Here is an 18,732-nt window from a genome sequence, read left to right on the forward strand (position 1 = left end):
TTTTTCCAGGAAATGTTAGTACTAATAATTATTTGATACGATCATTCTTTTCATCGGGAGAGTCGTTTGTCGTTTCCTATCTTGCTGTTGTATCTCAGGCCTCGGTAATGTGTGCGCCGCCTGCAGAGAGGAACACAGGAATGCATCGTCGCGTCTGCAGACATGCTGCGTTTCAAAGTATATATCTATGCAAGTATCTACGACACACGACTTCTCTCCTTGTTTGGGGGGATGTATTTTACTAACTTCCTTCCTTGTAATAAGATTTTAATTCCTACTTCATTGGTTCAGAAATTTTTTCCTATGACGCACGACAAACAAACACCCTTGAGGTCATCATCTGACGACAGGTTTGTGATGGCCAAAGCTAAAATTGAATGCATTCATGTTGTTTAAGACCACGTTGACATCGCCCCCCGCCAGCACCTCCCGCACTGCACGCTCTACCAGTTGTTTGCAGCGATCCACCAGCGCACGCAGCTTGGGCGTGAACGGGTCGAAGCTCAGAGGTCTTTTTCTCCTCTTGTATATACCATCCAGGTGTCTCATCATGCAGTCAAAGTTACTCTCACTGACATCCAAATCCAAGAACTCAAGAATTCTCCTCATTTCTTCAGGCAAATTGTCCAGAAGATCTTCATAGAAAACCAAATGTAGTGGACCTTCGAATTTGAGCCAGTCCAGAGTGGTGTTCATCCACGCCAGCGCTTTGTTCGTCACGAACTTCTCCCAGTCTGTAAGGAAAGCATTCTTGACTCATCGCATCACAGAAAATGTACATCAGTTACTTAGTGACACAACACAAGAGTAAAGGAAGAAGTCTTGTTAGCATAGAAGAACTTTTGCACCTACTGTACACTTCTATACCAGTTGTTTCCTCACCAAATCTCATAGTTACTTATAAGCAAAGATAAATTTCGAAACAGTTCATGACATTTTTGTACTTATTTTTCAGACAGCCAGCCATAAAGAAATGTATCCTGATGGTATTCTGATGTCTCTACTTCATCTATCCGAGAACAGTGAACCAGAGTGACCAGAGGCATGCAGGTTACCTGGCACCAGACTGCCGCTGTTTGGCACTGGTCCACCGCACAGAGTATGGATGTTGCTAAGATTCCATTCCAGTATGTTACATTAGCATCATCCAGATCTAAAGAAAGCACCTCCAGTACAGTACCTTTCTTGCATTTCTCAACCAAGTAAAAGAGTTCTAGCCACAAGAAAAGGGTAGATGAATTTCTAGGAAGCGTAATTGCTGTTTCCATCTCACTTACAGCGTCCTCCGTCCCGCGTATACTTGTCCGGCTGTGCGTGGCCGATGTGACCGCCGCTCTGGCGATTGAATTCAGCCTGGATGGCCAGGTAAGGATCCCGAACCACCAGGATGGCGCGCGAGAACCCTTTGCGCATCTGGGGAGAAACATGAACCTGAAGGGAGGGAACCACACATACACACACACACACACACACACACACACACACACACACACACACACACACACACACACACACACATATTTGGGTGTGTCTCCTTTCACAGCCCTGCGAAAATAATGATAATAATAAATGATGATATTTATGATGATGATAATAATACACACACACACACACACACACACAGCGAAAATAATGATAATAATAATGATGATATTTATAATAATAATAATAATAATAATAATAATAATAATAATAATAATAATAATAACAATGATAATTAGATAAATAAAAAATAAACAAACAGAAAATATGAATAAATAAATGAAAGATGTGTTACGATTTGTCAAAATGAAAATGACACAACAACAAGCAAGTCAATAAACTCAGCCTATCTATCTGTCTATCTGTCTATCTATCTGTCTATCTATCTATCTATCTGTTTATCTATCTATCTATCTATCTATCTATGTATCCAATATATTCATCTCTATATCTATCTATTTATCTCTATCTCTCTCTCTCTATCTACCTATCTATCTCTCTATCTATCTATCTATCTGCCTAGCTTTCTATCTATCTATCTATCTATCTACAACCTATTTATCTGCCTATCTATTTATTTGTCTCTATCTCTCTCTATCTATCTATCTTTATATCGCTCTATCTATCTATCTGCCTATCTATCTATCTATCTATCTACCTATCTATCTATCTATCTATCTATTTATTTATCTCTCTATCTATTTATTTATCTATCTATCTATATTTCTATCTATCTATCTATCTATCTATCTATCTATCTATTTATCTATCTATCTATCTACCTACCTGCTTATGCATGCCTGTATGTATGTATGTATGTATCTGTCTATCTGTCTGTGTGTGTTACGGAGAGGGCAGAGTGAACATTATTTTCATTGACGTTTCTCACTTTCTGGCTCTCCACAACGACAAACCAAAGTATGGAGACGTGACGCTGCCCACCGACCCAAAGGTAAAATGAATTTCTCGTATTCATTTTACCTTGCACACACCCACCTCTGGTCCCCACTCGTGCGTCTTCACCACCACCACCGAGCCGTTGGACACCGACTCTGCAGGGAAGCCGTTCTTCATGAGGGCGTAGTCCTTGTACACGCTGCCGGAATAGTAGCCTGTCACCTGTACGAGAGAAAGGAGAGAGAGAAGCACTGTCAGGATTGAATAGTGAGTAGCGCCGTCACTCGTAATAGTAACCAAGATTGAACCAGTGAGGCTAAACAGACCAATGACCAAGTAACTGACAGGAGGAAAAGAGAGAAAGTGAATAAGTAAGTAGAGAAGTAATTGAGCAAATATATTAGATGAATAACTTAAATAAATGAATGAATGTAGCCAAATTGGTCTACTTGCTTTGAATTCTCCCGCAGATGTGTTTAAGAACTGCATAATAAACTTGTGTTTGTGTTTCACTGTTTGATCTGTTGCAGTCTCTGACGAGACAGCCAGACGTTACCTTACGGAACGAGCTCAGAGCTCATTATTTCTGATCTTCGGATAGGCCTGAGACCAGGCACACACCACACACCGGGACAACAAGGTCACAACTCCTCGATTTACATCCCGTACCTACTCACTGCTAGGTGAACAGGGGCTACTCGTGAAAGGAGACACACCCAAATATCTTCACCCGGCTGGGTAATCGAACCCCGGTCCTCTGGCTTGTGAAGTCAGCGCTCTAACCACTGAGCTACCGGGCGTGTGTGTGTGTGTGTGTGTGTGTGTGTGTGCCTTACGCGAGACCCCTTCTTAACATGTATATGTTTGTATGTCGTATCTCAACAACAATTTTCTTCTTTTTCTTTTTTGTAATTTCCAGGGACAGTGAAACTACAATTTTTCATCAACATTGGAAAGAAAGTCACCCAATGTAAATGATGGAAGCGCAGTAATAACAATGACTGAACAATTATGTGCTGTTGAAAAAAAGATAGTAGTAGTAGTAGTAGTAGTAGTAGTAGTAGTAGTAGTAGTAGTAGTAGTAGTAGTAGTAGTAGTAGTAGTAGTAGTAGCAGTAGTAGTAGCAGTAGTAGTAGTAGTAATAGTAGTGGTGGTAGTAGTAGTAAAAGTAACGATAATAAAAACAACAAAAATAATAATAATAATAATAATAATAATAATAATAATAATAATAATAATAATAATAATAATAATATTAATAATAATAATAAGTAACAATAATAAAAAATAATAACAAGAATAAGATGATAGACAAATACAAATAAATAGAAAATATACAACTATTACTACTACTAATACCACTACTATTGCTACTACTACTGCTACTACTGCTACTACTACTACTACTACTACTACTACTACTACTACTGCTACTACTGCTACTACTACTACTACTACTACTACTACTACTGCTACTGCTACTACTACTACTACTACTACTACTACTACTACTACTACTACTACTACTACTACTACTACTACTACTACTACTACTACTACTACTACTACTACTACTACTACTACTACTACTACTACTACAGATAGAAATGAATAAAACAAAGACAAGTCAAAAAGTTATGGCACTGAAATAGAAAGCAAATCTCCGGAGTTCGATGTGCAGCGGACCGAGATGCAGCAACGCACGGTCACACAGGCAAGGCGAGAGGAGTGAGGAGGCAAGTGCGCGGTGAGTTACTAAGTTCAACATCCCGAAACGTTTACTCGGATGCTGCGATGAACGATTCTGTCACTCACATCTCAAACGTTTACTGCTGGTCAGACGCTGAACTTTTTATAGTTTTCATTGCGATATGTGTCAATACGCAACACTGAAGGCAGAACACTGCAAGCAAATACAGCAAAGAGAAGAGAGATTTAAAGAAGCTTCCAACGTTCATACAGTATAATGTTTAGAGTTGGCTGTGGGACAAAAGAAATATCTCAGAGTAGTTTGTGATAAAGAGAAGATGCTACAGATAGTAGTCAAAGGGTTAAAGAATATTGATTTTCTTAAGAACTATGGTCGGATTTGGTATGACTTTAAACCCTTCAGTACCATGACGCGTTTTCATATTCATTTTTCTTACTATTTGATATGATATACAGCTTCAGAAACTTATGTTGGGATTAAAATAGTGAAGACTCTCCATAGATTCTTCCTAATGTAAATAAAATCGCCTCATCATATCCAAAACTCATGGTAAAAAATGTGTCCCAGTACTGAAAGGGTTAAGGATTATGGTTCGATTTCAGTAACGACTAGCACCAGCATCACTAAATGTCTTACTTGAGGCACTCAGAATAACTCATGCTAAAGATACGTACACGATATATGAAAGAAGCTTGCCCCAAAAGAATAAATATTCTATTCCAAATTATTTCTTAATCTTACGTAGAAAACGAGAAGCAGTGGCGTACTAATGGGGGGGGGGGACCGGTCCGTCCCGGGTGACAACCAGAGGGGGGTGCCATATGAAGAATACAAAATTGTATAAAAAATTTTTCTGATAATATTCATAACCCTTTGCAAAAAGATAAGGATGACATATTAGTACATTACATAAAATTACCCTACTATGGCCATTTGAGTTTCGTGATTCAGAAAAAAAACTTAATCACTTACTGAAACAACACTTTCCGGAAAGAAAGTTTAACTTTATTTTCTGTAACTCTTATACTCTGAAATCCTTCTTTCCTTATAAAGATTCAATTCCTTCATTCCTAATATCTAGTGTTGCGTATGAATATGTTTGTTCGTCGTGCAAGCGACATGTTGGCGAGACGAAGCGCAACTTGATGCTTCGTGTTGCCAAACATAAGGGTGTCTCGGCACGAACTAGGAAACAACTGGCCTATGATAAGCGGAACGCGGGCCATAGTTCTTGGTACGAAACCAGGAACACTATCACACACAAGCTGCCCGCGTTCTTGCTATGTTAGGCAAACGGCCCACCAACCAAGACAAAGTCTTATCAAAATAAACCAGAACAAAACCATACTGCTTATATCTCAGCCTGTGCTTTGTCCTGGAACTGCATTTGCACTTCCTCTTGTTGACCAAAAGTAAGTAAAGAAACTATAAAAAAAAAGCTGAGACGTACGCGACGGCAACTTAGAGTCAGAGGTGGTTGCCATGAGTCCAAACTATCGACATGATATATTTATATCTTACCTTTCTAAATTGATGAAATATTATTTAATATTCCAATATGAAAAATTTAGTCACGTTCTTTTTAGTTTAAATAAAAGGTTTTTATTACATGTATTATGTTTACTTTTCCATTGGAATAGCATACGGAGAACCGGGATGGATATGAATCCATCCCAACTTGGTTCCGCTAATCCCGGTCAAGTTCCAGCTACCTGGAGCGGATGTTCCTGGTTCTGCGTTCATAGGCCAGTGTGATAGGGCCTTAACACAACCTTCTTTCTCTCAAAATTTTTTGGAGACTGGGAATCCCAGCTGTTTTGCTTCGCTTCGCTCGGCAGCCCCTCCCTCCAACATCCACCTTTGGGAGGGGGTGCAAAGGAATGATCTGCCCCGGGTGCCAAATACTCTAAGAACGCCCCTAACGAGAAGATTAAAAGTGAAAAGTTTTGAAACGGAACACGACGGAGATTGGCAAGATAATTAATGAGGAGGGATGAAGAGGATCTTTGTGAGGACTTGTGGTGGCTTGGCATTAGTGTGTGTGTGTGTGTGTGTGTGTGTGTGTGTGTGTGTGTGTGTGTGTGTGTGTGTGTGTGTGTGTGTGTGTGTGTGTGTGTGTGTGTGTGTGTGTGTGTGTGTGTGTGTGTGTGTGTGTGTGTGTGTTCGTGCGCTCAGATAGAAAAGCAGACATGTTTAAAACTATACGTCACACTGAAAGTCTAACTAAAGTGAACGAGGAGCCAAGAGCTGCCTCCATCTCTCTCTCTCTATACAAAACATCAACATAATATAGATTACGCTTCGCATTTCGCTGAATTGCTTGCGGCGGTGGACGATGGGACAGCGTATGGACCTTCTGCTTTCGTTGGTCTGACCTCAACTCCTGACGGAAGCTGGCTATTTCTTGAAGCAATCGCCAAGTGGCTGACGAATATCCACATGCTTGTCGCCAGTCTTATCTTAGAGAGGATTACATTGGCTAGCTTTGCGGAATCACATAAGCCTCTACAAAAGCATCATGACAAATATATGATCAATAAACAAATAGAAATAAAAATAATCTAGAATGAATGAATGAATGAACTGAAAAATAAACAGCCTACTGCATCACAGAGAGGATGGTTTCTCAGAAGTTTAAGCGTTATACGTCAAGTAAATACTGAAAGGATATATAAATAACGAAGTATATTTTTAAATAGATAAAAAAATGCATCTGGCGTCACTGGGAGAGGTCAAGCAGCAGCCAGGCAGGTCACCGTCACAACGCACCTGCTCTCTCTGCTGACGGCGAGGCACAGACTCACCTGCTGCAGCAAGTACCTAACCCACGTGTTCCCTGAGCCTGGGAAGGACACGAGGGCAGTGACAGGTCCTGGAGGATCCCGCCACCTCAGAGGCTGACACCAGGGAAGCCTCGCTCCGCGCCCCAACCTGCGCGACGCCCAGCTCCATGTGCCGCGGCCCTGCCGGTGTAATATTAGGCATGAGGACAGGGTGCATTGCAGCCACATCAACAAATATTTAACTACTCACACACACACACACACACACACACACACACACACACACACACACACACACACACAATGGTTCGATTCCCCGGCCGGGTGGAGATATTTGGGTGTGTCTCCTTTCACGTGTAGCCCCTGTTCACCTAGCAGTGAGTAGGTACGGGATGTAAATCGAGGAGTTGTGACCTTGTTGTCCCGGTGTGTGGTGTGTGCCTGGTCTCAGGCCTATCCGAAGATCGGAAATAATGACCTCTGAGCTCGCTCCGTAGGGTAACGTCTGGCTGTCTCGTCAGAGACTGCAGCAGATCAAACAGTGAAACACACACACATCACAATCGGGAGGTCTCTGGTTTGATTCCCGGGCCATGTCAGAAGTCTTTGGGCGGACTCTTTTGCAGTGTAAGCCACGGCTTAGGGAGAAACAAACTTCTGGAAAACTACAAGGGGCGACTAGGTCATCCAGGGCCTGGCCCGTCCATCAGGTATGTATGTTTAAGATGTAGTATGTAAAATATGTAAATTAATGTGCAAGGTGATAAGTAACATGTGAAGAGTTAAGCAAAAGTTATACAGTAGCGTTGCCCTTATCTGTCCTCCTCTAAAGGCTCTGCACAGGGTAATATTCTGGCTGTCGTGATATTCTCTCTCTCTCTCTCTCTCTCTCTCTCTCTCTTCGTCACTTCGGCAGCGGTCTCTGAGGTAGTCTCAGACAGGCAACTTTGCCGTGTCGGATGACTTTGGGTAAAGTGATCGTCTCGCCTCAGCCACAAGGTTTGCGCGGGTCTCTCGGGTTTCCTGCACTCAGAGGTAATTTGGTGAGGATCGACTTCCAGGACGTGTATCGCGTGCCCACACAGCTGGAGTTGTCCTTCCAAGGCTGGTGACGCAACATAGATTCGGTCACACGAGTCGCATTAGATGATTCGCCTCGCCAGGATAGTGTTCGATATTGGAGGTGACAGTGAGGAAAGCAAGTGATGGGCCGAAGTGATTTTCTTACAAATTCAACACTTAAAAACATGTTAGTGTTTGTAGCTTTTAGAGGATTGTCATTTTGCGATATTTTTGTCTCGATTTTTATGTGTTTATGTCTAATAACCACACTTCCGTGCAACTACAACAAGTGTCTGGTGATAGTTAGCAACTCATAGCTTTGGTTCTTGCATCATTTCCCTCGACTCGACAACTGCACCTCGTCCATCCTCCATCCCCTCCCCATGCCGTCATCAATGTTCAGCACTCCCTTCCCCTGCCCGCCACCGCCACGGCAGCAACACGATCCCCGGCCCTGGCGTCATGAGGGCCTAACAGTGAACTTTTCTTAACCGCTATCGGTAAGTAAGGCAACTTTGTCTCTGAGATTTGAGGAGGCATCTTACCAAACTTAATATTCTGACAACACTTACTTACGGGGAAGACCCAACTGGTTGCTCAATTGCCTGTATTCTGAAGCGCTTTGGTCTCTCACTACAACAAGCTTCAAAGACTACAGAGAGTCGGTTTTTCAAGAATGTTCCTGTTAATAATGTACAAATCTACTTAATCTGTCACTTTTGCCATAAGAAATGCCCTAAAAATCCTGTGTAATCTGAACTAGAACCTTTTGAATGTGATGGCGTTGCGGTGCAGATGTGTTTCAGTACACGGTCCATTACGCGATGCTAGTGTTGGCCAGTAAACCATTTTCTCGGTCACGTGGCATGGCGGGCTTGATCCAATGCTGAGTTTTACCTCGCCGACTAACACAGTGCTTTGCTATTCTGCTTAATCAACGAATGCTCTTTAATGCGTTTGTTCAATGCTTCTCATACCGCTTTTACTCGTTCAGTTTAGTTCACTCATTTTTCATGCCTCTTGTTCATTCTCTTTCTTCTCGTCTCTCTCTCTCTCTCTCTCTCTCTCTCTCTCTCTCTCTTCATTTCTCCTCACTCATGGTGCTCCTCCAGATATTGACCGCAGATTCATAAAGAAAACCCAATCCTCTCCAGACACATCCTTATCTGCAGGCCTATTCTTCTACCCACCCACATCACCACATCGCCTCCACCACATCAATATTATCAGCGTCACCACCACCATCACCATCACCACCACCAGCTCCACCACCACCATCGCTTCACAAAGGCGAGAGGAATCATTGCTGCCTAATCTTCTTGCTTCCACATTAGTTAACTGCTCAATCACAACTGTTAGTGAAGAGTCGAGCAGGAGTTATACAGCAACGTTGCCCTTATCTGTCCTCTAAAGACTCTGCACAGGGTTATATTCTGGCTGTCGTGATATTCTCTCTCTCTCTCTCTCTCTCTCTCTCTCTCTCTCTCTCTCTCTCTCTCTCTCTCTCTCTCTCTCCTAAAACTTTCATAACTACATGCAGTTCCTTAATTACAACACACACACACACACACACACACACACACACACGGCCCGGTAGCTCAGTGGTTAGAGCGCTGGCTTCACAAGCCAGATGACCGGGGTTCGATTCATCGGGCGGGTGGAGATATTTGGGTGTGTCTCCTTTCACGTGTAGCCCCTGTTCACCTAGCAGTGAGTAGGTACGGGATGTAAATCGAGGAGTTGTGACCTTGTTGTCCCAGTGTGTGGTGTGTGCCTGGTCTCAGACCTATCCCAAGATCGGAAATAATGAGCTCTGAGCTCGTTCCGTAGGGTAACGTCTGGCTGTCTCGTCAGAGACTGCAGCAGATCAAACAGTGAAACACACACACACACACACACACACACACACACACGGTAGCTCAGTGGTTAGAGCGCTGGCTTCACAAGCCAGAGGACCGGGGTTCGATTCCCCGGCCGGGTGGAGATATTTGGGTGTGTCTCCTTTCACGTGTAGCCCCTGTTCACCTAGCAGTGAGTAGGTACGGGATGTAAATCGAGGAGTTGTGACCTTGTTGTCCCGGTGTGTGGTGTGTGCCTGGTCTCAGGCCTATCCGAAGATCGGAAATAATGAGCTCTGAGCTCGTTCCGTAGGGTAACGTCTGGCTGTCTCGTCAGAGACTGCAGCAGATCAAACAAACAAACACACACACACAGAAAGAAGAAGAAGAAGCAGTGCGTACCAAAATGATTAACAGTTTTGAAAGACGGCATTCAGATATGAGACACAAGGAGCTTCACTCAATCCTGTTACTGTGCAATGAGATCAGAACAAACGGGAAGGCACGCACCCCTACAGCCTCTGCAGGGGGACTGTACGGGCGCGTCAGAGTGGGGTTGGTGAGGGAGACCAGCGTGACGAAGGCGAGGAAGAAGACATAGACGAGAGCCACCCAGCCGCTGGCGCACACCAGCCACCGCCACCACCGCCACCGCCGCATCTCAGCCCGAGTCCCGCATCTCCTGCAGAAGCACAAAGGAGGGGTGTGTTAATAAGCATACCAGTCTTAATGAAGCTTGGCGATTTCATGTCTAAGATACAAACACATATGCACATTAAGGTTCATACGAATCCGAAAAAAGTCACCCTCTGAGTAACCCGCATTAACACAGACAGTGATGCAGTAGGTAAGTGAAGGAGTGGCAGAAAGCACATGAGCACCTGCCTAACAAGTAAAGGTTAGCCAGTCATCCAATAATGGTCACTGGCAGAAATAACAAAAACACTACAACACTGGTTTATCAAATTAATACATCTATTTACCTACCTACTTATTGACTAATTTTACATGAAAAAATTCTTAAGCCAACCAGAGTCATGTTACCGTACTATTTACCCTCAGATGACACGATTTTTAGGACAAAGCAGATGAAGCATCAAAGCCTGGCATTGGTGGCTGATGTGGAAGTATGTGACATAAAGCCTCCTTCGTATCTTGTGAAGAAACTCAGCAGGTTGTTTATTGCGAATACAGGAATTTATAAGACATATCTTGAGGAGTCACATAAAGAACAATGACGCAGAACAGATGTCTGAATCCTGGAGTGGACTGCTCGTTCTGGAGTTAGTTTTTCTTTCTTTTCTTTTAGCGAAGTTTTCTGGCACGTGTGTTCATTCTGAATAGTTTGCCAGTTGTGTGTCAGCGATCACTGAAGAACACACAGTCGTAGCAGCTTTCTCGTGTGTGTGGCGATCGAACACTGGTGCAGGGATGAGTGCCGCTACCCAGGATACCATACAGGGCCTCAGGGAGCCAGGACATCAACGCGTCAGGGCGGTGTCGTCGTAAATAAAACCGTGAACGGCTACAATCAACACTTTTGAGGCGTTCTGTTACAGTACCGTTTTCCACTACTATAACCCAGTATATATCGTCCGGCTGAAATCAGCCTTCAAGGTGGACCTAGGGAAACAAAACGGAATTCCTAGTCCCTAGTTGCTTTTAACGAACACGTAGCGTTCTGGTAATTATCTTATTACAGCGCCACTTTGCACTCTGCATTAGTATATTTCACTTAATTTGTGCTACATTCTGGTGTCTCACATAATATATTAGGGGGAAGAAAGTAAAAATCAAACAGCCACACACCTCTGCATTACTCAGCCTTCCAGATGAGGCCTGGCAATGCTGCACTGTGAAACACTCATGCATGTCAAGCAAGGTCTGGGAATCATGAACAGACACCAGACCTTTGTCCATGATCAATTCAAGATCTTGATTCCCCGAGTATTTTAGTTGGTGAAAATTGACATCAGTGTGAGAGAACCGACGACTCAAATGCGAAACAAATCAACTTATAGTAGGATTCATGTGCTTTTTCGTTTTACTTATACTGATAATTTCGTGTGTGTGTGTGTGTGTGTGTGTGTGTGTGTGTGTGTGTGTGTGTGTCACGGGAGGCACAGCTAACATCCACCACTGCAGGGCTTTACGGCTCCCTGTGGAACGAGAGGCAATTTACGATAATTGGACGCGTAGCAATCCTCGGCTCCTTAGGCAGGGAGGACTGGTAGTAAAGGCTTGCCAAGATAGACCATTACAGCCAGTAAGCATAGCTTTTCAATGAAGTAATTTGAATGAATCCATATTACAATCCTCGAAGAAAGAAAAGTGTCAAATCTGGTGATATTTCGAATTTTCAGAGTGGAGGGAGGCAAGAGGACAACGTTGCTGGTAACAGGATCCAATCTTTTCTGAATTACAGTAGGAAAAATCAATCTGGCCTAAATTAGTTTATCTGGCAACACGACACAGCGATGACTAATTGTGCTGGGATGGATCAGGGTGACGGGCGGCGCGGGGACCAGCTGGAGGGAGGGATGGGCCTTGACATTTGAGTGTGAGGCGGTGGTGGTGATAATACCAACGTGAATTATTTCCATATTCTTACGTCTTGAAGACACGCCCGTCCTTCTCTGTCGGTCCGGGGTGAAGGAATAACAAGATAATTATGCCGATCACTGAGAGGCAACAGATGGCTTGACTTCATCGGAATTCGCTGTTGTGAGTTGCAAGCTTCACATTTGCAGCAACAAATTTTTTTCCCCCGTCTGTGGGTGTCAATCATGTCTCTTTTCTTCTGCTTTTGAATGTATGTAGTGGAACTTTTGTTGTTTATGTAACTCGTCATCAAATACACGACTAAAAAATGTTAGGTATTCTTCTATTCCTTTTTTCGTGACTGGTTGAGGGAAGGAGGGATCCGTTTGTAAGTATTCATCATTTTCGCCTTGCTCATCATTCTCTGACTTGCTGCATATCTAAGTGATGAATGTCAAATTTGGTGTTGTCCACTAGTTGGGGTGAGGCGCCTTGGTACACTCAGCGCTGCCAGGTCGGCGTGCGGCGGCGTGCTCGGGGGTGCAGCGAGCGGCCTGGCTTGGCGCGGACAGATATTGATTGATTTGTGTTTTAAGGTGACGCAACGATAAGGTTATTGCCGACACTAAGTTGACTCTGGATCTCATAAAACTGTCAATCACTCTTCCCTGTGGTGAGTTTTACTTCACTACCATTATCAAGAGCAACACGGTGTGATCCTTCGGTGATTACACTTGTCACCGCTCAGTTTTAATGCTGGCTGGTGAAGCTCAAAGCTTATCTTTTACCATAGGATATGCATTATATCGAAAAATTAACCAACATTTCTTTCTTTTAGTGTGTATATACGTTTCTATCGTCAACGTTCCTTCACATATGGAAGACGAGACGTGAAGAATTAATGAAATATATTGTTTTTAATGAAAAAGCGACACTGAAGGGAGTTATCAGTTAGTCATGGACAGTGTTGCCTCTACAGGCTGGTGACTGCCCGACACTCGACGGAATGGAGAGTGGCGGCGAAAACACTGTTGCAGGGTTGCCCACGGAAATTAGGATAAACAGACCTTACTCACGCTGAACTATATCATTTGAATCTGCACAATGATCACAATCCCAAAGTTATGAAGCTACGTCACAAAAGTGTGGCTGCAGAATACCATGAACAAATAGGTGTGAATTCCACCAGACAGTGCGTGGCCTTTACCAAACCCTCTTACTGCCATGACCATCTTTTCTGTTAATATTCAGGACGCTATGAAAAAGATCATTTGCATGGAAACGTGGAAAAAAGAAGAAAGGATGATATTTGTCTTTTCTTCACTACAGAACTATGATTAAAAGGGAGTAAGAAAAAATATATGCCTTAATCCCTTCAGTACCATGACGCATTTTCATATTCATTCTGCTTACCATTTAGTGATTTATACAGCTTCTGAAATCTATGTGGGGATTGAAATAGTGAAGGTTCTGACCAGTAATCTTTTGACGTCCATAGACCATTCCTAATGTAGTGTAAGTTATAAATGTTTTTCGTGATCTTTTCGTGATTCAAAGTGTTAATTATCCACTTCATTATTGGGAGACATTTTTTTACTTTGATTTTTGGGCATAATTACACGATTTTATTTGCATTAGGAAGAGCCTATAAAGGTCAAAAGATTAATGGTCAGAGTCTTCAATATTCTAATCGCAACATATGTTTCTGTATAAAACTACCAAAATGGTAACCACAATAAATATGAAAACACGTCCTGGTAATGAAGAGATTAAGGCTGTACATCACCAGTGCGAAGAAAACACGACTGACAACCCGAACAATCATCTCCCTGAACTTTGAATACAATAGACAGAATAGCTCAAAACAATGAGTATAGAAGGCACCGAGTGGAAATCCGTCCCAAAGGTTAACATGACATTCCTCAGTCGAACCTCAATCTCTGCTTCATCTCACATCACTGGAAACGTAATTCTCGCCAAAAAGTTTACAGTTACGCGTCATCTGTTGGCAGCATTACTTTTAACGTACAGCCAGTCTCTATACTTTAACTCGCCACAGCAAAAGAAAGAACACGGGGACGTTTCTCACTACTGAAAAGAATGGGGAGGATAAATCAAGATTGCCCGGAGTATCCACAAGTCGAGCTCCGCTGCTACGAACACCTTATCCCGACAAGTCATTGTTATAATTCACCAAGATAGCGATAGGAATTTTTGTGGTCCCGAGAGAGAGAGAGAGAGAGAGAGAGAGAGAGAGAGAGAGAGAGAGAGAGAGAGAGAGAGAGTAATAAATTAATTCAAGGCGCATCACAAACGTGTTCATGTTATCGCGACAACTACTTAAGTACCACCACCACCACCACCACCACCAAGAGCAACAACAACATAATAGTACTATCCTCGTCAGCAAAATTCAATGCACCACCCACAAAGGAGACAAACATATTCATACAAAGCGAGACAAGAAGACTTGGGCGGAGGTGCACAGACAACAACCAGTGTGCTCCAGATTGGCCAGTCAGTAAAGTGGAGCGTCTCGCAGGTTGGGGGCTGGGTTCAGGTGGGGGAGAGGATGTTGTGGAAAAGCACATGTCAATCCAGCGTCAGAGAGAGAGAGAGAGAGAGAGAGAGAGAGAGAGAGAGAGAGAGAGAGAATATAGGAGTAACATGTCAATCTAGCATCACACACACACACACACACACACACACACACACACACACACACACACACACACACACACACACACACACACACACACACACACACACACACACACGAACCCATCCACAGCAACTGAAGAGACAAATAAAAAGCCACATCTTGCGCCAGGAACTGTACGGAAAGGGTCATGAATAGGCGGTAACCGAACATTCACACAATCATCAACTCATACTCTCTCAACACGCAGTCTGGTCAGTGTTCGAGTGCCTCCTTGGCTGTAGCTTGTGCCGTCTTGTGGCTTGTGGGGATGGGGAGCGGCATGGAGATAATTTAGTGTCATTTGGGTAACTGCGGATAATCATACGGTGGAATGTACTTGATGCTATACAGGCAGAGCATCTTTAGCCTTATTATCTTTCCTTGATATTAACAGATGCAAGTCTACGAGTGTGTTCTTTTTCTGCCATCTATCCTTTCTACTGACACCCGCCTATCTATTCTCTCTTCCTCTACTGACCTGACGACCGCTCACCAATCCTTTCTACCTCTACAAATGACCGCCCATCAGTCCTTTCTTTCTGTACAACAGCCGCCTATCTATTCTCTCTTTCTCCACTGACAGCACCTCCTCCCCCATCAATCCTTTCTACCTCTGCGAACGACCGCCCATCTTTATCCTTTGTAGCGCTGTTCCCTATAGAGATACTGTTGTCTTCTTTAAAATACTTCATTGAAAGATATAACAAATAGAAGTAAGTATCAGCCTGTCTTTATTCATCACGTCCCTAGTTATTTTTCTCTTCCTTCATGGAGGTCTTGATGTAAAGCACGTGTTAAATTTTCTAGACGGTTTATGGGTTACTCTCTGGATTTTGTGACATTACTTGCTTTGTGGCGTAACAGTGTGTGTGTGTGTGTGTGTGTGTGTGTGTGTGTGTGTGTATGACCATTATGTCAAGCACTTAGTTTTCGTGCTCGAGTCTGCCTCTCTGCCTCATTCATGCCCCCTACTCCTGCTGCTGCTGCTCCTCCTCCTCCTCCTCCTCCTCCTCCTCCTCCTCCTCCTCCTCCTCCTCCTCCTCCTCCTCCTCCTCCTCCTCCTCCTCCTCCTCCTGTTTCTGAGAGTCCTAGCACATTCGTTCCTCCTCCTCCTGCTCTTCCTAACACCTCTATACCGCCTCCTCCTCCTCCTCCTCCTCCTCCTCCTCCTCCTCCTCCTCCTCCTCCTCCTAACACCTTTATACCGCCTCCTCTTTCTCCTCCTCCTCCCGAACCTGCCCTCCTCCGTACGTCAATGTAAAACTCAAAGGGTACTTTGAATATGTTATTTTTCTAGCAATAGTATCTCTTCTGAACTTGCTAACTACTTACATACATGTTTCTCAGCTCCTACCTACAGTCTCACCTCTCTATTTTTTTTATTTATTTATACCATGTGGGCTTTTCACGGGAATTTATGGGCATAAGGGAATACTTTTTGTGGTATCTCCTATCTCAAAGCCTACCAGCTAGGAAACCGTTGCCCCGAGTGAGGAAGCCCTACATACACGCGGACCGTGGACAGGATTCGAGACCCCTCGGACCCGAAAGCACGTATGGTTCCACTGTACCACGGCGGCCCCCTGTGTGTAAACAAGGCGTTCTTTTCTTCCACCTTCACGCCATGCTGTGCTGTGCAGTGCTGTGCTGCTCTCCTCACAAGCATAACAGTTAACCGGTGCTTTTGCTCTTTCATCCTTTGCACTTGTAAAAATCTTAAACTATTTGCCTACTTCCATGATTTTTTTTCCTCGTGTTAGAATTTGAACTGTTCTAGGTAAGGAATATAAGAACATTTCTTTTTCATGACTAAATTGGCTGGCCTCCATATTGAATTCTCTCTCTCTCTCTCTCTCTCTCTCTCTCTCTCTCTCTCTCTCTCTCTCTCTCTCTCTCTCTCTCTCTCTCTCTCTCAGAACAGCAAAGTAATGCTTTCTCCTTTTTTCATCTCGCTCCTGTATTTTGTGCCACTGGGTTGGTCGTTTTTATGTATACAGAAAGAAAGTATACCAAGATTCAGGACTTGACAATGGAAGGCCTCCAATCCGATGTGTGTGTGTGTGTGTGTGTGTGTGTGTGTGTGTGTGTGTGTGTGTGTGTGTGTGTGTGTGTGTGTGTGTGTGTGTCGTACCCAGATCGTATACTTCAAAAACCATCACAAAATCTTTTATCCTCGAGTCCCTCGCACAATAATAACATGAATGTGACAATAACATACACACACACACACACACACACACACACACACACACACACACACACACACACACACACACACACACACACACACACACATACCCTCTCCCTCCCTCCTTCTCTCTCTCTCTCTCTCTCTGGATGAGCAACAAACACTCGGTGATGATGATGGAAGCGTTAGTACTGAGAGCAACGCGTCTTCAAAAATACCAGAGAGAGAGAGAGAGAGAGAGAGAGAGAGAGAGAGAGAGAGAGAGAGAGAGAGAGAGAGAGAGAGAGAGAGAGATAGGACGTGGCATCAACTCCACCTGAACAAAACAGATACTTCGGTTCTCACCTGTCTTATCTTCGCATCAGTGGCTTTAAGGAGAGTGCTAAGGACTGACGACTCAGGTGGCAGGGATGCGTGGATAGCGTGATTTAGTCTCATTCTCAAACTCTTCTGCGCTTCAACTCCACTATTTCAAAAGACTACTTAAATTTACATCAGTCTTTTTTTCTCATGTGTTTTCACGGTTCTAGAGGCAGAGTGACAAGATTTTTTCATTATTAACTGGAGAAACACTCTTGAAAACCCCGCCAATCAACTCGGTGGCCTTGGAAAATAGTCGTGGTGAAAGAACAAAGTGTTTCTAAATACGGGCCTTTGTAAGACAGAGGAAGAGAAGAGCCGACGATAGTAAGGGAGGTGGGGTGTTAAGCATATTACAAGAAAATTCATTGGTTTACTCTCTGTTGAAGGAGATATAAAGGACATGGCGGTAGAAGAATGGTAGATAAGGAAATAGATAGAAAAAGAAGGAAAGAAGAAGAAGGAAAGAAGAAGAAGAAGAAGAAGAAGAAGAAGAAGAAGAAGAAGAAGAAGAAGAAGAAGAAGAAGAAGAAGAAGAAGAGGAAGAGGAAGAAGAAGAAGCTGTGAGATAACGTTAAGTGAAAGCAAATGGAGTGAAGTGAATGTCGTTAGGTGAAGCATAGCGAGCAAGCGGTAACGGTGCCGGACGGACGCGGTGCTGCTACTCAACGGATCTTCCAAGGTGTACAAGTAGCTCTTTTCTCTTCACCTGGGGCTCCTTCTTAATGCGTATGTGTCCCTTTGCACTAATGACCAAGATAAGCCCTTTCTTTCACTGCCGCCTTCCACTACTCTCTCTTATTACCAATCACTCAGATATTTTTACTTGTTCTTCAGCCACAGGCAATCTATAAATGAGGAAAATATTGGAAAAGTGTATTCTTTTTCATGGCTAGCTTTCTTGTTGATGCTTATAAAGGCTTCACGCATTGCTTCTGGTTCTTTCCTTAGATACCAATCACTACCAGATATTTCTACTTGTTCTTCAGCTACAGACAATCTATAAACGAGGAAAATATTGGAAAAATGTTTTCTTTTTCATGGCTAGCTTTCTTGTTGATGCTTATAAGGCTTCACGTTATTGCTTCTGGTTCTTTCCTTCATGACCAATCACGGCCAAATTCAGTCTTTAAACAGAGAAAATAATTGGAAAATATATTCTTTTTAAT

The 18,732-nt window shown here is 43.3% G+C and overlaps 1 protein-coding gene across 4 annotated transcripts in view; it reads right to left on the reverse strand.

The window, feature by feature from the left end:
- Positions 1-18,732, reverse strand: part of LOC123517919 (WSCD family member AAEL009094-like) — a 64,074-nt gene continuing 45,342 nt past the window's right edge. For 3 of the 4 annotated variants that reach the window (XM_045278380.1, XM_045278383.1, XM_045278382.1), the window contains exons 2-6: positions 10,284-10,455; positions 6,895-7,053; positions 2,479-2,601; positions 1,278-1,413; positions 1-734 (exon numbers count right to left, since the gene is read on the reverse strand). In XM_045278380.1, the coding sequence (XP_045134315.1) occupies positions 337-734; positions 1,278-1,413; positions 2,479-2,601; positions 6,895-7,053; positions 10,284-10,433 (966 nt within the window). In that variant the 5' untranslated portion in view covers positions 10,434-10,455 and the 3' untranslated portion in view covers positions 1-336. Of the gene's footprint in view, positions 735-1,277; positions 1,414-2,478; positions 2,602-6,894; positions 7,054-10,283; positions 10,456-17,548; positions 17,679-18,732 lie in introns of those variants that run through there. The other variant, XM_045278381.1, reaches the window with a different exon arrangement.

This window comes from Portunus trituberculatus, chromosome 43 (genome assembly GCF_017591435.1).
Source record: "Portunus trituberculatus isolate SZX2019 chromosome 43, ASM1759143v1, whole genome shotgun sequence".
NCBI classification, from domain to species: Eukaryota; Metazoa; Arthropoda; class Malacostraca; order Decapoda; family Portunidae; genus Portunus; species Portunus trituberculatus.